The sequence below is a fragment of the Diospyros lotus genome, chromosome 9 (genome assembly GCF_014633365.1).
Source record: "Diospyros lotus cultivar Yz01 chromosome 9, ASM1463336v1, whole genome shotgun sequence".
NCBI lineage: Eukaryota > Viridiplantae > Streptophyta > Magnoliopsida > Ericales > Ebenaceae > Diospyros > Diospyros lotus.
The window spans coordinates 29,136,172-29,156,349 of record NC_068346.1 but is presented as its reverse complement, the minus strand read 5'-3'; the positions used below and the strand labels follow the sequence as shown (position 1 = coordinate 29,156,349).

Genomic DNA, 20,178 nt, shown 5'->3' with positions numbered 1-20,178 from the left:
CACCCATGTGTTCTCAACCAATTGCTAAAATATCTCTTAACAACTATTATTAGTCTATTACCATATTGTCCCTTTATTGTTCCTTGGGTTATGACAATTCTCCCCTCCTTGAGAGAGTTCTTGTCCCTTAGAACTTGTAGCACGTAGCCATAGCTCGTCATCCAATGCTTGTTTTGTCAATTTGTTTCATTCCTCTTTCCTTCTTACTCCTTCTAAGCCTCTTCTTCTTTGTTCTTAGGTTCCTAGGATCAATTCCAGGCCTAAGTTGTCCCAAAACTTCCATAGGAGAAACTTTATCAAATTCAAGCTCAATTCAACCATCCCTGCTAATAGTTGTCCCATCAAGTTTAATCTCCAATCTAAGGACATGATCAACAACTTCCGAATAGACATACTTAGTAGCTGAATCTTGGAGTCCAACATAAAGACTATCTGTGTCCGTGACCTTCGTTATTAGTTCATTATTGTTTAATACAAGTAAGGGTGGCAGATCTACATCCATAGTTGTAGTTATTGTCTTCCCTTTCAACCCATGGCCATGCTTTGTTATAAAAATATCAACAACATCCTGGAATTGCAGCAATGGAGAATTGTACTCTTGCCTTCGATACTCAGACCAAGGTTGTTTGTGAGCATTAGAATTAGGAGTTGCTCCAACTTCAATCCCAACCAATGGTTCCTCAATGGCTGCCATATGACCCCCATCACGATCATCTTTCCCAACTTGATTTACAACCTACTTATCAATTGAATCCTCAGCATTGTCCAGGATCAAAGGCAATAGAACAATGTCCTTAAGAACTCCAATATCCGTATAGATTGATAGTCTTTCAGTCAGATTTTCCTGATCCAATGCTATTCCATTTCCCACAAACTTTCATTCTGGGACACCACCAAATCTTTTAGCCCATGCACTAGCCTCCGGGGGTAACAAGTTGGCCTTGGCTTCCTTGGTCACTTCCTCAAATGTTTCCCCATTATTCCGTTGCAGCCTTTCAGTAGGTGCATCTTGAGAGGTTATTTCTTCTTCTAACTTCTCCATCTTAGCACAGGAGAATTCCTCTCAATTCCAGAAACTCCTTGTTGCGTCCTGTTATCCCTGTCATCCAACTGACTGCATCATTCCGCTCTACTTTAGGACTTCCATGATTATCATTTGGAACATCCTCATCAAGAACTTCTTTTCCAAACAGATTGACGTGTTCCTTTCGCTTCTCCTTTTGCCCACACACCTTGAACCAAACCCTCGGGATTTCTGATGTTGCTACTAGCACTGTTCTTACAGTCACCTTCCTTGTCAGTTCCGCCTAAATCGATATACTTTTTCCACTCTATGTTGGAGGTAAGCAGTGAATCAATTTCTCTCCACCTTGACTTCTCATTCGGCTACTCCATTTTAAGAAATTCCTCTTTGTTAAAACTTTCGCGATAATCATCAAAGAATTTTACGAGAAAGTTGTAATGATACTTCTTAATTAGTGTCATCACAAATTTCTGCAACTGCTCATGTAACATGCTGAAATATTGCTGGAAATATGCTCAAATTAAGGAAGATTTGTCCTTGATTCTAGAATATTCTAGGATTTAAGTTTTATGTAAATGTTATGTAAATATTATGTAAATATAGTAAGTCAAGGATGTAGATTAGGATGTTGTCAATATTTTGTTTATTTTCTTCCTTTTTTGTTTATAAATTCTCCCCTTAAAAGAGGATGCCATTCTTACTCATTGTAATCAATTAAGACAAATTGTCTTTGATTATTTCTAAGATGGTATCAGAGCTTGATTGAATCCCAGCCATCCATTCCGTGTGAGGCCCTTCTCGTGACCGCCTGCGCCTTCTCTATTGGCCTCTCAATTGGCCGCTAACGCTCGGATCCGGCAACTTTTGGCTTTTCCCAGCCGTTGCCGAGCTCGGATCTACTGGTCGCGGCCACCCAAGGTCGTCTTCTTTGTCGCTTCCTCCATTGTCAACTGCCAGGTCGCTTTCTACCTCCTGCGAGTGCAAGTTTTCGTTGGGCGAGTGCAAGTTCACCATTCAAGACGGTGACGCCCACTTCGATTGGGTCGGCTGTGTTTGCTTCAGCCACAGCCGATTGCTCGTGGCCTTTCTGCCTTGACCAGCTTCAGCCTATCAACAAACGAGCTAGTTCTCAAATCTGCCTCGATTCGCTACTTCTCGTTCAGCAAACCTAATTGGCCAATTGATCAATTCTAGTCTACCTGTAGGTATCACCTTCGAATCACAGTCGAAAATCACCGTTGGAAATTAATAACGAAGAAGCATCAAAAATCAATCAACCGATAATTGATCGGCTCTATTGCTGTGAATTGCTAGAAATCACTAATTAACCTGTAGGTATCGCCCAAGCCACCCTATGGTAGTCAATAATCGTTTGCTCTGATTTGCCTTCAAATTGGAGCCGAGAACTGCATTCCTTTTCTTCGCCTTCATTTTCGAGTTGCACATTGCTCGAAGATTGCCTAGCTCTGCTTGCTGGGTTGGATCGCCTAGCTCGCTCAATTTCAATCCGTCTCTTCTACCGTATTGAATATCTCATCAGGGAAGGCAGATTGGACTGGTTTATTCTTGGCAATCCAAAACGACCCCAAGAGGAAAGAAGGGATCTGAGGCAGAACAATCAACAAGGCCTCCTAGACTTAATCACGACAATCAGTGGAGGAGGAACAACAACAATAATGGAAATAACGACAATCAACAGTGGGGCAATCAACAACAGAAACAAAGGGGAAAAACATAGGGGCCCCATCAATAATAAACCTAAGCAAGAGCACATCCACGTCATATATGGTGGTGAGACGTTGGTTGGTGATTCGTCAACGGTAAGAAAAGCATATGCCTACCGATCCCTCCATGTGGACTTAGTGGCTCATATGACACTTGATGAGGAGCCTATTGCTAAGGGAACATTCTAATGCCACACGATGACCCGCTTGTCATCTCAGTTGTGATTGCCAAGCCTCCTATAGAACGGATCCTCGTGGATACTGGCAGTTCTATCAACTTGATTTATTGGAATTGTTTTGAGTGGATGCGCATTGCTCATGATCAACTGAAACTCAATGCAAGTAGCTCGATGTTGTTGGTGATATCGTTTTAAGGTTGCCACGTCTAGCCTTGAGGATGTCTCGTCCTCCACCGCAACTTGAAAGGTTTCTCGAATGGTGGCATCGGGAGGAGACGAAGGAGGCATCTCCCTTATCGACCCATATGATCAGCTGAATGGTTGAGGGGATTCTAGTAAGGGAGGAAACACGATGGGTGGCGGCTGGCTTGATGGGCTGGCTTCATCTCGAGTGCCAACTTGCACCCTCTAATTTCTCCTCCTCACCAAGGGGACTTCGGCTTCCCCTCGACCCTCAATAACTTCTTGTTGTGTTAGCTATTGCTGCTGTTGTTGTTGTTGCTCTCACTCACCTGGCAAGCTAGTCTTTCCTTTTCAACAACCCTCGCCCTTGCCATGGCTCATAAACATCAGTTGCTGTAAACACAAAAGAAAAACCACTGTTAATACTTACATGCGAAGAAAAGCTAAAAAGTGCAAATGCAAAAAACATAAACTAATGCCTAAAACATAAAAAGGGGAAGGTAAGCAAGCACCCTCGAGGTCTGCCGCCACCTCATATTCTTCCTCTTCTCCTTGCTCTTCTTGAGGATTGGCCCTTTCGGGTGCCACTGGCCTTGAAGGACTGCCTTTATCCACAATGCACCACTCAGCATCCCTCAAACGATGATCGAAGAAAAGATCAAAGAGAACGACTGGACCTCCTCTTAATAGCCTATCAACATTAGCTCGATTCGCCCGCATCACTAACTTAACGTCTGGCATCTTAATTGCATCTCTTTTCCTTGCCTCCTCAGTGCACTAAAACCAAGGGCCTTACCAGTTTAGTGCCGGCCTCACCACTATCTATTGAGATTCAAAGTGGTCCACCTTCGACAAGGACTCGATGAATAGTGGGTAATTAGACCTTGATTTTTGCAACCCCACAAAGTCCTTTCACCCCTTCACGTCTCTTTGCTGGAAGAAGCAATTGAGTAGTGCAATGTTAGGCTCTATGCCTCGTTCTTTGCAAGGGACGTAGAACCCAACTAGTTGCGCCCACCCATTGGGATGTAATTAGGCTGGTACCAGTTTGTTCTCTTGCAAGAATTGCATCCCAAATGGGTGAGGGGGTGGGGGGAACCTTAGGCTCATCCTTAGACTATCTTCATGGATGGCCTTCATTGCAATATTTTGTTCCATTGTCAATTATTGTTTGGAATTGATTTTTGTTAGAATTATTAATATATATTATAATTATTATGTGTGTTTGTAATTAGATTAAGCTCATAGGTTTAATGCACATTATGCTAATTATAAATAACAAGCTAAGAGAGGCTAATCCCTTAGGTTTTTCTCTCCTAATTATTTTCTCACATGGTATCAGAGCCACCGATGAGATAAAAAAAACCCTAGCTGTCACTGTGTATCGTTTTCCAGCTACTTTTAAACCCTAACCGTCACTGCCCATACCAAAACCCCACTGTCCGGCCACCACCCTTGAGTTCGCCGCCTCTAGATCGGCCAACCATCGAAGAATCGCCTCTGTCGGACCAGCCACGCGCCGCCACGTGATAGCGCGTCCACTAGTCTTCTTTCACCGGATTCTCCAGATCTAACCGCCTCCGACCCCAAAAGCTATTTCTAGTGTCAAAGTCTTTGTCATGTCTGACTCCAGTGATGCGGTTTCTACCAGTGCTACTCCCGCTTCGGTTTCTACCGTTGCCCCTACTGTCTCTCAATCCTTTGCTATCTCCAATCTTGGAACAACCAATATTACCATTATCAAGTTGATAGGGTTTGCCAATTATCTCTCATAGGCAGCCTCTATCAAAATGTGGTTCAAAGGGCAAGGTCAAGCGGATCATCTTACCACGAAGACTGAAAGTGTGCCAGAAGCTAATCGTGCGAGATGAGAACAAGTTGATGCCCAGTTATATAGCCTCCTATGATAGCCTATTGATCCATCCATCATGCAGCTCTTTCGCCCCCTTTAAAACTTGTGTTGATGTGTGGAAGGAAGTTGAAGAGTGTTATACAAACGACATCCAACGTTTGTACACTGTGGTCTCTAATATCAAGAATCTCAAGCAGGAGTCGTCCATGGAATCTTATCTAGGGCAGGTTCGGGCTCTCATACAAGAATTTGATGCTCTTCTTCCTCTTACTATATCTCGTACCGAACAGATTGCTCAACGAGAGAAGTTTTTTATGGTTATTGCTCTCTCCGGTCTGAAACCAGAGTTTGATGCCATCAGACATCAAATCTTGACCAGCTCCGCTAACCCTACCATGAAGGACTCTTTCGAAAAGTTGTTGAATATGACAGGTGCACATGGTATGTCTTCTTCTTCTCATGTTGTTCCTCTAGTCAAATCTTCAGCTTTTGTATCTCAGGCTTCCACCGTTGGAGGAAATAGAGGACACAATAATAATCTTTCACGTCCACAGTGTACCTTTTATAAGAAACTGGGTCATCTTGAGGACAAATGCTGCAAGAAACATGGTCGACCAGCTGCTCCATCTGCATCATCTACTAGTGCAGTCCATGTATTTCAAAGTGATTCTAGTCTTACTCAATCTCCACCAGGTTCACAATTGGTACCTATGTCTGCAGCTGAGTATGATGCCTTCTTGAAGTTCCAGGCCACATAGCCGTCTCATCTTGGTAATCCCGTTGCTTGTATTACTCAAGGCTCATCTGTTAGTTTTTGGATTATAGATTCTGGCGTCACTAACCATATATGTGATAATGAGCTTCTTTTCTCCTCACTTACCTATTCTGATACTTTATCTACTGTTACCTTGACTGATGGTACCAAAACTGCAGTTAAAGGGATCGGCCAAATCACACCCACCTCTTCTTTCTCATTAAATTCTATTTTATATGTTCCCTAATAGTCCTTTTAAAATCACCAAAACCCTTAACTGTTCTGTTCTCTTTATTCCTACCTCTGTTTGTGTTCAAGACCAGGGTATGGGGCAGACGATTGGCATCGAGCGTGAGTCACAGGGTCACTATCATCTTGTTGTGCCTAGTTCACCGGTAGCTTACACTAGTGCCGCTTCCCCAGATCTTCTCCATTATCGTCTCGGTCATCCCAGCCTCTCCAAATTGAAGAAATTAGTTCCTAGTTTGTCGTCATTGCCATATTTAATTGTGAGTCGTGTTAGCATTGTAAACATGCTCGTCCTTCTTTTTCTCGTCGGGTCAATAATAGGGCTTAGGCTCCCTTTTCCCTTGTGCACTCTGATGTATGGGGGCCCAGCTGCGTCCATTCTATTCTTGGTTTTTCATATTTCGTTACTTTCATTGATGACTTCTCTCATTGCACTTGGTTGTTTCTTATGAAGAGTTAGTCCGAATTGTTTTCTATTTTTCAAACATTTACTGTTGAAATAAAAACACAGTTTGGAGTTTGTATACGTGCTTTACGTAGTGATAATACCCCTGAGTATTTTTCTTCTCTATTTACTACCTTTATGACTTCTAATGGCATCTTGCATTCTCCATTTACTAGCTTTATGACTTCTAATGGCATCTTGCATCAATCCTCTTATCCTTACACACCTCAATAAAATGGTATTGCTGAGTGTAAGAATCGCCATCTTATTGAGACTGCACGGATGCTCATTTTACATGCCAATCTTCCCACCAAATTTTGGGGCGATGCTATTCTAACTGCATGTTATCTCATCAATCACATGCCATCCTCAGCGTTACAGGAGCAAATTCCTCATTCCCTTTTGTTCCCTACTCAGCCACTTTATTTTGTTCCTCTTCGTGTTTTCGGATGTATCTGTTTTGTGCATTCTTTTTCACCTGGACAGGAAAAGCTTACTGCAAAATCTCTCAAGTGTATCTTCCTTGGCTATTCTCGGTTGCAAAAAGGCTATAAGTGTTACTCTCCTAAGCTGAATCGCTATTTTTTATCTGCTGATGTCACATTCTTTGAACATCAGTCCTTTTTTTCAGTTACTCATCCTGATTCACAGAGTTTTCACCAGATTTTGCCCGTTCCTTTTTCTTTTCTTTCGCTGTCCTCCTTGGATCCGTCTGTCTCCTCTGTGGTGCCCACCTTACTGTTTTCTAGTCCACCTACCACGGCTCCTCCACTTCTTACCTATCACCATCGTCCTCATCCCACTATCAGTGCCAGCATTCCTTCAGCCCAGGACTCTCCTGACTCGCTCTCTCCGTCTGTTGTCCCTCCTGCCCCGGATCCTGAGCCTGACAATCTCCCCGTTGGTCTTCGCAAAGGTACACGGTCTACTCGTAATCCCCATCCTATTTATAACTTTTTATGCTATGACCGTTTGTCTCCTTCTTATAATGCCTTTGTTTCAAGTCTTTCCTCTGTTTCTATTCCTACAACCACAGGTGAAGCTCTATCCCATCCTAGTTGGCGCCAGGCTATGTTAGATGAGATTGACGCCTTACATTCAAATGGTACTTGGGGTTTGGTATCTTTACCACCAGAAAAGACTCCCGTTGGTTGTCGTTGGGTATTCACACCCAAAGTGGGTCCTGATGGCCAGGTGGAACGTCTTAAGGCCCGCTTGGTTGCCAAAGACTTTACATAGAATTATGGGCTGGATTACAGCGATACTTTCTCTCATGTTGCAAAAATGGTCTTTGTTCGCCTCTCTCTCTCTCTAGCTGCTACGCGTCATTAGCCACTCTATCAGCTTGATATTAAAAATGCCTTTCTTCATGGTGATTTGCAAAAAGAGGTATATATGAAGCAACCACCTGGTTTTGGTTCTCAGGGGGAGTCCAATGTAGTCTACAAATTCAGGAAGTCTCTCTATGGTTTGAAACAATCTCCACAGGCGTGGTTTAGCACGTTTAGCACTGTGGTTCAAGCCTTTGGTCTCACTCGAAGTGAGGTTGATCATTCGGTTTTCTATCGCCATTCTTCTTCCTTATGTATCTACCTTGTGGTTTATGTAGATTACATCGTTATCACAGGGAGTGATCAGGTTGGAATAAAGAAGCTGGGGGAACATCTACATCAGCACTTTTAGACCAAAGACTTAGGTCGACTTCAGTATTTCTTGGGTATTGAAGTTGCTCATTCAGGAGATGGTATCTCAATTTCTCAAAGAAAGTATGCACTAGACATCTTAGAAGAAACTGGTATGGTGAATTGCAAACCAGTTGACACTCCAATGGAAAATTAATCAGCTAGTAGGCTTACTCAAGTAAGGATGTGAGACTTGCTCAAGCAAGGATGAGATTAGAGTTTAGGGTTTAAGGATGAGTCAGCTAAGGATGAGATTAGCTGACTAACAAGAAGGTTTACTTGAGTAAGAATTAGATTAGCCGAGTAATTAAAAGATAACACTCGAGAGAGAATATATGTGTAAGGGAATGAGTTTGTATATCTTATTACGTGTACATCCATTTATATACATGTAGTCTATTCCTAGATTAGGAATCTACATAAATAACAAATCTATACAGTAATAGTAAACAACAGGAGTAGGAAACTAACTAATTACTGCTAATTACGGTTATGTATATTCTATTTCCTAATAGACTAAGCTATATTTAGTAACAAGGAACAAATGAGACAGCTGATGATTCGGTAATGTTGACAGCCGAATCATTCCTGATTTTCCACAAAAACTCATATTAGAAACCTCTCGTTTATTGTGTTTCTCACTCTTTTTATGGCACCCTTAACTCTCTTTTAAAAGAGAAGTCTCCAACTGCCTCTATAATTCCAAATCTAATTGAAAAACAATTTATCTTTCAAATTGGAATTAATCCAATTATATCAAGTTCATCCACATCCATGATAATTCAAATTAAATCTAAATCATCTCTATGATTTCAGTTTAATTGAATTCTGTGATAAACACATTATTGCTTGTGGATTAGTGCCTCATTTGTCAGGCCCATGGATCCAGGTCAGGTCAGCCTGCATGGGTGCTCCCCACTTGCTCAAGGAGACTATTTGAGGCCATATAAAGATTTTTAAAGGCAACACACCATCCCTGATTTGCCCTAAGCAAAAAAATGAAGAAGTTGCTCCATATAAACCTCCCCAAACATCCAATAATCTTCCTGCTTAGAACCTGAAGAACCAATATTAACTTATATAAAATCTTTGGAGTCTCATCATTACATGATAGATCAATAAAGAAACAAACCAATAAGGTAACAAGGTAGTTCTAATGGTCCACTATTAGTCCCCCAATCCTGAGTCCATCCTTAGGCATCCTGCTGGTCACCTGCATGTGTTAGATCATAAGCAAAAGATATTATGTTTCACCAGTAAACAAATAATTTATTTCCAAATATTCCCAATATAATGGTTTAGATGAAGTAACCTGGTGTAGCTATGGCAGAGTAACAATTAATAACACCTGACGAGTACCTTTATGAAGAGCCATAGGCAAATCAAGATCATGAATTAGGGAGACAAACCAGAGGGGGAAAGAACAACCAGCATGGAGGAGGAATCAGTGGGTTGTTCATTGGTCTATCTACTACTGGCATAGCAGGTGAGTCCACATGCTGAGGACAGTGCTGATAGGTCTGAAGATTGGACTCTAATACCATGTTAAAGTCAGACTATTATATTGTATTACTGACGTATAATACACATTTATAAGTGCTATGGTTTATACGTAAATTACTACAATACCCTCACTTTATACCTCAACAAAAATAATGGTTTTTGGTTGTTTGCTGCCTTTATTTTGTACTTGATATCTGCTTCTATCTGTGCTTCTTCCATTTCTAGAACATTTGTAACAGGATGTCTGCTGTAGGTCAATATCTCGTTGTCTGCTGCTCAAGCACATCTCCACAATGCCAGGGAAGAGAGGGACCAGTTTTATGAAGCTAATGATCAGATTATTGCGCACTTGAAAGAAAAGGTATTTCTCTCTGAGCTTCTTTCAGTAAAATGTTTAGTATCCTGCATGTTTGGTCACATGTTGAATTGCCATTATATCATTCCTCATTAAAATGCGCAGGAGGATGAGCTGTTGAGATCAATGTCTGCTAGTAGGGTAGAAGCAGATGTTCTGAAAACTTGGATCAACTTCTTAGAAGATACATGGGTTCTCCAGTGCTCCTATAAAGAGACAAAGGAGAGGCAGGTCAAGTATGTAAATGAACTCATAGTTTCTCATTCTCATCATACACTTCACTCCCACGCTGAAAGCATTTCTTAATTGCAAGGGTTTGGACGGATAAATTATTGTATAGAATTGTCCCTGGCGTTCCTAATTAACCCTGTCCTGTTGATATGCCTCATGACTGAAATATCATAGGCTTTTACTTTTACTAATCAATGATTTGCACTTGTGAAGTGACGAATTGGAGAAACATGAAGGCTGTTATGTGAACCTGGTCACAAATCTCCTCTCTGCTTATGAGGTATATCTGTTAAATTCCTTAGAATAGTTTTGCTCGTTAACTATGTGTGGTGCTATGAATCAAGATTAATTTTCTCTTCCATTCTTAAACTTGTATGTATTTCCCAGAAAGAATTGAAGCCTTCCATTGATCGGATTGGGAATTTTGTGGATAACTTGAGGAATTTGAGAGAAGGGTAATGAAATTTCTCAGATGGATGATTCTCACCCCCTTTAACCACATTTCTCAAGTTCATTGTGGTATTGGACAGGTCAGGAATGACATCTGGAGTGGATAATAAAGGTCTCAAAGAACTAGACCCAAGGAAAAATCTTGAGGAGGAATATCTGAACTATGAAGCAAAGGTAGAGTTTTAATCCCATTATTTATTCATTGTTACTCGAATAAAATTATACTCTCCAGTTTTACTAGAAAAATCTTCTCCTTTATTGTATACAAAATTTTGCTTTCTTTTTTCCTTCTTGTTATACTTGGAAGATCATAATTTTTATACAGACCAATACCATCTGCATTCTAGGTTTTGGATTCCTCAAACATTGCTATTATCTTTACAAATTTGTGCTGCCTTCAAATTAGGAATATGTTTTATTTCCACAAGCACATCTTCCTTTGGGAGCATTTTCTGAATTATCTTCCTTGTGAAGGTTTTTCTTGCTTTAACTCTACTAATGTCTTTTAAAGTTTGTCTTATTTTTCTTTGCCACGAGTTCTCTCTCTCTCTCTCACCTTGCAATTTTCCCAATCTTACATTAACATCCTTTAGATACTAAATGTTCCTAGTACTAATTTTGTCCGTAATTTTTCAGTATTTTTCTGTTTGTAAATAATTATCATGACCCTTTCCCAGAGCCCGCAATGCAGGAGCTTCATGCCTTGGGTTCGCCTTTTATGGAGTTCTTGGGGTTCAAAGAATAAAGAAAAAAGGCATTATCAATCACTTACCAGCGGCAGTGTTTATGTTTCTTCTTAACAGATTATAACCACTTTCAGTGTAGTAGATAAGATGAAAGCACAGTTCTACACTCGGCAAGGGAAGATTTCAAGGTGATCTGCGCTTGTGTTGTTTGCTTATTTCTTTCATGGCAGAACATACTATTTAGTGTCACATACAAAGTCCTGAAAAATAATTGCTTGATCCCTTGTCCAGGAAAGATGAAGTTAGGGTCAAAGAGCTGTTCGATAATATTGAAAAACTAAGACAAGACTTTGATATCATTGAGAGACCAGATCTAGAAATGGAGAACCCTTTGGAGGTAGACACAGACACTCCTCACGGGGCACTACCAGACAACCCTTTGCACCGTCCTTTACAAGAAGCAAAGGTACCGAAAGCAATTAATGATGCCCACTCTGGGCAACATCAATTTGAGGCTGAGCAGGTGCTTGATCCTGAAGCAGAACTGGCGAAGCTGGAATCTGAATTTGGGAAGGTTAGTGTAGATTTCTCAGCAGAAGAGGTTGGTGACTGGGAATTTGATGAGCTTGAAAGGGAGTTGAGATCTGATGGCCTGACTTGACAAGGAGCAAAAATAGATGAGACCATAGGGCTGCTGGAAATGGCAATCTTTGTAATATGTATAAATAAAAATATGGAAAAAGATAAAGGGCGCTGCCATCTGAAGACATATAAGCTGCATTTTCCCTGCAGGTCTTTGTCATACTGGGTAACAGTTATGTCTTGTGGAAACTATCCAACTTGTATGATGTAACTTCAGTTCATATAACCCTTGTACAACTGCGGTGAAATGTAAAATATGATCTTTTTAACTTGTTTGTTACTGCAAATTATGATTTTTGGATGTGTAATGCTGCTCATCTGCAATGACCATCTTAACGACTTCCATATGAATTTCTTAAAACAATAAGAGTTGAATCAACTTGGTCACATGTTGGCGCCAAATTTGGCGACTTAGCCATGGGTGATTGAAAATCTAGAGACAAAACATCTTTTTCTGAGAAGCAATTCAAAAAAATGGTTGAACAGTTGATCTTCTTCCGAAAGGAACTCTTTGAGAAGAATGGATGTAGGTGGGGAAGGCCACTTGATGATGTTGATGGGGACCTGTCGAACCAACTCACAAAGGAATGGCGTAGCCAGGAAAAGCAGGTGGGCTCCTGATCTTTGTTTTGTTTATTCACGGATAGGAAAGTTTCCTGATATAGAAGTTGAAATTTGCTTAATCTTTTTGTTGGGTATCATCATTGTGCAGGGGCTAACATGCTTTCAACACAAGGGGCACACAAGATGGTGGGAGGGAGGCCCTCCACCACAACGTCCTTCAGAATCAAATGCCAGCTTATGAAATGAAATGGACCCTGCAAAGAGTTCTTGCTTCACCACAAGCATTGTTCTACTTTCTGTGATGCTGGTGGGATACCCGGCAGCATAGCCCCGTAGTCTGAATCAGATAGCCTCTACTTGTTGCTACTTTAACCATTCAGCAAACAATGGTGTCCTGATTTTCTGGTCTGGTGGGTCATTCAGATAGGTACATCTATGGCTGCCATTTGCTCTGTACTTTTTTCGTTTAGCAATTGAAACTGTTGTTTTCTGGACTAGAATTTGAAGTTGTATATGGAGTAACTACTTGATCGCTTAATTTTAGGGATCTTTTCTATTTGTTAATCAACCTCTACGTCCTCGTGTCAAAAACATAACTAATCAGTATTATTAGCTGTGCTGTCTGAGATCATTATAAATAATAATAGTGAAATGATATCGCAGTAATGCTGGAATGCAATTTTAAGGGTCTCGATTCTCAAATGATATGGATTAAAGTGGTCACCAATGGCTTTATTATCTTGGCTTAAGCGAGAATAACATTTTGAGTAAAGATAATTATTAAGAAAACAAAAATCAAGTTGTATTCAAGCATCAAGCATAATTCTGCACGCACGCATTAGCCAAACGATAGGGATGGTGTACTACATCCTTTTAAGGACTCAAATATAGTAGCCCATCTTCATAAGAATAAAATAAAATTGTGAGATTGATTCATTACCAAAACCTCCTCCTTGAGGCCTAGTAGTCGTCCACCATGAATTCAAATTATTCTAGTTTTACAGATGGTGACAAAAGCCTCGAGCTGCACAGCCATCTCTTGCATCATCAACGCAACACTTGGCGCCCATGAGGACCATGACATGTCGGGTCGCCAAATCTCTCGGTAGATGGACACACGTGTACGCGCGAGAGAGCATATGTGTGTGTGTGTGTGTGTATAAAGATGGAGCTGAAAGGTGAGGAGCAGAGTGGATTTTATGGGAAGAAAACAAGGGAAAAAGGCGTTGGGGGGTGGGGAATCTTAAACAAGTAGTCGGATAAAGTAAAAAAATAAACCCAGAAATCCAGTAAAAGAGGTCGCCGTAAAACCAAGTCAAGTGTAAAGTGTTTCTTTTGCTCCCAAAACCACTATTATTATTCCAGGACCATGCTAGGGGCATCCTTTGGGCTACCCTTTGGGTTACTAAATGCATATTAAATAATACAAATATTCCTTATGCCTTATCACCTCACCATTTCACTGCCTTGGATGAAAAATGTTTAGTTATGCACCTCATTTTGCCTCATCGCCTCACCTCATCACATTAATCCAAAGATATTTTTGGCAATACATATTTGGTAGCTCAAGAGATAACTCAAGGAGTAGCTATAGCATTTTCCTATTATTCTATTCCAATCACCACCTCCTTTTCTGTTTAACCTTAATTTCCCATTGTATTGCTCTCAAACTTAAAGATATATATATATATATATATATATAAACAGAGAGAGAGAGAGAGAGAGAGAGAGCAGAAAACCTGGTTTTTGAGAAATGGGTTGGATTCGAACTTGAATATGGAAAACAGGGATGGGTATGAACTGTTTTCCATAACTTAAAAACTGTATTGGTGCAAGACACTTTTTGTGTGTTTGCTTTAAATATTTGAAAGCACATTTTGCTGCTGAAGAAACCACCGCTTATTTTGTCAGTATGAACAAAATTATTTGATGGTTTTAAAGCTTGCATTCAGAATCAAAGGCAAAATCGTCAGTCGGTCTATATGTAAACCGTTAATACTCAGAATGGCATCATCTGTATACACCAAGAACATTAAAGACAGCCTTTATTGAATGACTTCATTCATTTTTTGAGTGAGCTATGTGTTTGTATTATTTGACCTTTATGAGATCATCTGTATTACTTCTTGTTTCTCATTTATTGTTGTAAGAGTGATGAAGAGGAGAGTCACTCAAGACTCTTGATATATCAGTCATTGTATTTTAATTTTCTTAAAAACTAGAGGATTGAAACTTTCTAGCGAAGCTGATAGAGTAGTAGTAGTAGTAGATGTAGGACTGGAAGAAACCGTGACCATTCTAAATTCTTTGATATCCTTTATTTTCCTGTCACAATTTTTAGCAAACTACATTCAATCCACAACAAGAAAGGACTTGCTTTCAAATTTCAAAAACCATAAATTTTATACATCCCAATTCAACACCCCTTCTGGATTATTCTACCATCAATTACTAACAAATTCTCCACCCTCTCCCTGGTTTCATTGTTTTGGATTTATCAATTTCTCATAAGGACACTGTTATGTTGTCCAACATAGGCTGAGGGGTCCCACATCCCATGGGCCCACGCTCCCCTCTTAATTTGCTCGTGTCGGATAAATCTTATGTTGTCCGACGTGAACAATAGAAAAGTTTCATTTCTCATAAATAAATTTATGTATATATACACACACATACTCAAGAGATGATTGACGAGACAATATTATGTAGCTGACCTTACTCGATAAAATTAAGATTTAATGTGTTATTATTATTAGTCATATATGCTTACAGAACTAAAAATATTAGTATCGTTATACTCAATTTTTCTTTATTTTTTTCTGGTTAAACATTGTTATATTCTTTTTTGACTTTATAAAACCATTTTTGATAGAACTAATTCCTGTTGTATGCCAGTCTTCTTAAGATTTGTCTCCAACTTCTTGTTGCAGTATTGTTGTATTACTTTGTTGAGTTATACTTAATGGTTCAATTGGATGCACACTTGAAATGTACGTTGTACCCATGGAAAAGAATGTATTTGGAAAGAAAAAGAAAAATAAAATGGAGCTAATAGTATTATTGATTTCTTGATGGATCCAGATAAGAGTAAAACTGCTGCTCTGATTTTTTACCGTGTGTGATTTGGCATGAAAATGGTGGCCCAGTAGTAATAACAGAAAGCTCTTATTTTATGCCTAAATGCTGTCTGCTATATGTAGTTCTCTTTCTTGAAGGAACCTCAACCACAATCAATCTTTTAAAAATCGGATCGGAAAGTGAATCGGCCTATTAATTAGGTCACGAGATCTGATCGATTGGACTGAAATTATTTGACCGAATGATGTCATATATATATATATATATTTTAATATATATTTGAAATATTAGTGTTCTATATATTATTATTAACTAATATTTTATATATAAATGTTATATATGTCATTAAAGAATTAATAAATAATTAAAAATTTAAAAATAAGTGATGAGAGTGAAAAAATTGAGATCAACCCAATTCTCGATTCACTAGTCCGATCATATTTTAATCGAATTAAAAGATATTTAATTTTTTAGGTCAAATTAGATTGGATAGGCCACAGATTCTCGTTAAACCAATCTGATCAGCCAGTTCAGTCCGATTTTTAAGACATTGACCACAATAAAAAAAAATATTAGTGTATTATACAATTTATAACCATACATATCTTTAAAATGCCTAATCTCTCTCTCTCTCTCTCTCTCTCTTTCTGAAAATTCCAAAAGAAGCAATGAGAAATGTGAGCCACTGAAATTTAATTTAGGCAAAAGAAAGAAGTGAAAATAGAGAGGCGTGGGGGTCACTATTAACAGCTTTCCAAGAAATGGCCTGAATTTTATATTTGGAAGCATTCATGGAATTTTCAGAAATTCCATTGACAACTCTCCCAACAAATCGATTACTTTTCTGCTTGTCTTGGGATCACCAATACATTTAAAAGCAGCTCTTCCCCCTCCCTCTTCATATTTCATCAGCTTCTCAGAGCTCCAAATAGCCATAACCTCTGTGAGAGAGAGAGAGCGAGAGAGAGAGAGAGTGATGGCTGCAGAGAGGGAGAGAGATCAGACCCATCATCCATATGATGATTACACCTCAGATGAAGAAGAAGACTACATAGACATGGAAGTAAGCTCCAATTCGAACTGCAACTCCAACTGGTTCTTCACCCACTCATCATCAGCTTCCACCAGAGAGTTTGAGTTCCAAATGTTGTCAACAAGCTCCAACTCCGAGAGAGAAACCACCACTTCTCCTGCCGATGAACTCTTCTACAAAGGCAAACTCCTCCCTCTTCACCTCCCTCCCCGTTTACAAATGGTCGAAAAGCTGCTTCTTCAAAACTCCAACAATCATATTATTGACAAAACAGATAGCAGCAGCTGCTTATTTGAGGAGTGTTTTAGCACCCCATTGCCCACCAACACCTTCACCACTCCCTTAGCCAACACCCCCTTCGAATCCTGCAACATCTCTCCGTCCGAGTCCTGCCAGGTCAGTAGAGAACTCAACCCCGACGACTACTTCTTCGACTACTCCGGCGCCACTGCCGAGGACGACGACATTACTATCCCCAAAAGGTCCTGCTGGACCAGGAAGCTTGGTTCCAAGCTCAAGGCATCCCGGGCTTATCTCAAGTCTCTGTTCAGCAAACCAGGAGATGAAACATTTTCCGTTTCCAAGGCCAAAGAGTCTCTGGACAACAAGAAGCATGCCAATAAGAGCCCATTTGGGCAGATTCAGATGCCAGCAGCAGGGAGCAGCTTCAACAAGGACAAGTTTGGTGCTGGCCACCGGCGGTCCTTCTCCGGGGCGATCAAGCGGCTCTCTGCGGCCAAATCTTCATCTTCCTCTTCCTCATCCTCTTCGTTCTCGTCTTCGTCTTCGTCTTCTTCCTCTTCGAGCTCCAGCAACTCGAATTGCTCCCAGTATGACTCGCAGTTTCTCAAGAGAAGCAGCAGCATGAATCAAGACATTGAGAACTCGATTCAGAGTGCCATTGCTCATTGCAAGAGATCACAGCAGAATTTGCATTCCAGAAAGGCTGCAAGTGAGGCTGGTTTCTGCTCATTGTCAGCAGCAGCCTCCAGACTAGTTTATGAGGATCAAGAGAGGCCAGGACTTTGCAGAGGCTGAGGGGGAGAGAATTTTTTTGACTGTGTTAATCATATGATGACGAAGATGTGTTCTTTTTATTCCTTTTTGAGTATCATTTGATTCAGTGCAACATTAATTCAGAACCACCTCTTTTGCAGACTGCAGGCTGTAATTTCTCGAACAGATTTGTGTAATTAAAACTTTATGAGGTTCCAACTTCCACATATCATCATATATGTATATATATATATATATAATTATAGGAAGAGGTGAACAGATTTATTCCCCATTTCCAGCTCCATCTATTGGACATTTTTGTAGCTGCATGACATTTCTTGTTTCATTTGCCACCAGTATCCATCTGGAAGTGTTATTTTACTGTAACAGTAATTAGGATTGTTCTTTTGTGACCAAAAGATGTTGAGTTCGAGTTGTAAAAACAATTGTTCTTTTGTGACCGAAAGATGTTGAGTTTGAGTTGAAACAAATTTTTTATAAAAAAAATGAGAGGAAGAGTTACATAAAATATTGAATAATGTTAGGAGTTATGATTAATAACGGTATTATCATTTATGTGTCACCTTCTTATTGAAAGAGACTAAGGAGACTATATGCCATTATCTCTTATGTCTAGTACCTCTTTTAATAAAAATACAACACATAATTAATGATACCATCATTAGTCATGACTCCTAACATTACTCTAAAATACCACCCTCTCCTGACAATAACAGCAATAACAAAATGAGGAGTATTGTGTACCAAACAACACCACTTATCATGTTTCATGGAATGGCAAAGGGAAGGAAAAACAGATATATGTTTTATGGTGTTTTGGTATGTTGAGGATCCAATCAATCTTACAACCTGAAGATGGTCCTCTTTTCAAGTGTGAAGGATACCCCACCTTCACATTTGCCTTGCTTGAATCCCCGAGTACAAAAATCCAAATGCTAGTGTTATGATATCTTGTATTTTTGCTGTTTTTTCCAGTATTTCTGAAGCCAAATGAAGAAAACTGCCGAAACATTCTCATTTTCAACAATCTTTATATTTGCATGACCCTAAATTTTAGTACAATTTTGAAAAATAAGTTCCCACTAAGCATGTTTTGCATTTAAAAAATAAATTTTATATTTGCATGATCATATATAATAATGAAGTGGCTATCTTCGTACCACCACAACTTAAAAAATAACAATCAGTTAATAATGATTAAGTAATAGTATCATTTTTCAAGACAATAGTATCATTCTTCAAGACAATAATACTATAATAAGTCGACATGGTCTACAGCTGAACCATAAAGTAGCAGAATTTAAGTGAAGATAGAGTACCACCATATTCCTTCTAATCAAAGGGAAGAACAGAAACAATGATGGCTGTGTCTGGCCCTTAACAAGACTGGAAAGACACATGAACCATAAACTAAATATATTATTATTATTATCTGAAAAAACAAAAAGAAAGAAATAAAAAAAAGGAAGAAAGGCTCACTTTAAAGCATAATGATTCCCAGGAAGACAATAGAAAGCAAGGGGAATGGAACTCTCTCCAAATGCAAACAAACTGCCTTTGAGATGGCTTCTTTTAAGCTACTTTTGGATTTCAAGTGGGCGCACCGAACCTTAAACTAAGATAGGATGTCAGCCAGATCTTTGACAAGATTAGGGCCAAAAGAAAGCAGTAAACATCCCTGTTTGATTATGCTCAGCACTAGGGCTTGATGATAACTATATAACAAGAGCCCCATCTTTCCCACCCTGAAAGAAGGAAGAAAAAGACAGGCTTTACATCTCTACAGGAATATTCTTTTTAATTTATTTTGCTTTGTTACGTAATTAGCACGTTCACCTGTCATCTTAACATCACTGTTCTAACGATAGATAACAAAACCACATCCAGCCCCAATCCCAGTGAATGGATTCTGCTATATGCCAATTTAAGAGCTTTCTATAAGTTCTCTGTTGTCTTCTTATTAACATTTGTCTTGTTTTGACAAATTTATTCAATTTCAGCTCCTTTTTGTCAATTTCGAGTCCTTTTTTTGGAATTTATAAGTCTTCTTACATATATATCACAAAATTATCCTAATAAAACTTCTCATGATATAGATCAAGCGGTCGGAGAAATAATATATCGGTATTAATCTTGTAAGTTACGAGTTCGATTCTTGCTCTGTGCAAGATTCAAAGGCTCAACCTACGATTTATCTCCCCTAACGTAATCAAAGACACGAGCAGTAAGGGTGATACAAAAACGATCATCCCAAATTATCTTAATAAAATAGTGTATATTTATATTTTGTAAACATTATTTCAATTTTACTACGACCTCAATTTTTAATTCAGTCTATTTTCGTGTTTTAAAAATAATGAATCTAGTATTAAATTATCTAACAAGATAATTTATTATATAATTATTAGTGCTTACCACAAAAGTGTTGGTTTATTTAGACCATTATTTTTTTTCTGAGGCGAAAAAGTATTTACTCTTTAAGTATTATTTTAAGATTATTATTAGATACAACAAAATATGTATTTTA

The 20,178-nt window shown here is 39.2% G+C and overlaps 2 protein-coding genes across 4 annotated transcripts in view; both read left to right on the top strand.

Moving 5' to 3' along the window:
• The window catches only part of LOC127809775 (uncharacterized), a 90,109-nt gene extending 77,881 nt beyond the window's left edge, over nt 1–12,228 (top strand). For 2 of the 3 annotated variants that reach the window (XM_052348839.1, XM_052348838.1), the window contains 7 exons: nt 9,849–9,956; nt 10,056–10,186; nt 10,395–10,461; nt 10,569–10,636; nt 10,712–10,805; nt 11,435–11,505; nt 11,609–12,228. In XM_052348839.1, coding sequence (XP_052204799.1) covers nt 9,849–9,956; nt 10,056–10,186; nt 10,395–10,461; nt 10,569–10,636; nt 10,712–10,805; nt 11,435–11,505; nt 11,609–11,978 — 909 coding nt within the window. In that variant the 3' untranslated portion in view covers nt 11,979–12,228. Of the gene's footprint in view, nt 1–9,848; nt 9,957–10,055; nt 10,187–10,394; nt 10,462–10,568; nt 10,637–10,711; nt 10,806–11,308; nt 11,506–11,608 lie in introns of those variants that run through there. The other variant, XM_052348840.1, reaches the window with a different exon arrangement.
• A 4,192-nt stretch (nt 12,229–16,420) lies between these two features.
• Nucleotides 16,421–17,857, top strand: LOC127810179 (probable membrane-associated kinase regulator 4). The gene has a single exon (XM_052349501.1). It carries the CDS (start codon nt 16,578–16,580, stop codon nt 17,670–17,672), a length of 1,095 nt encoding a protein of 364 aa, XP_052205461.1. The 5' UTR covers nt 16,421–16,577; the 3' UTR covers nt 17,673–17,857.
• The last annotated feature ends 2,321 nt before the right edge of the window (nt 17,858–20,178 follow it).

Bases quoted from the DNA above. Each gene is read 5' to 3' on its own strand.
- LOC127810179 (XM_052349501.1), top strand. From the start codon at position 16,578: ATGGCTGCAGAGAGGGAGAGAGATCAGACCCATCATCCATATGATGAT.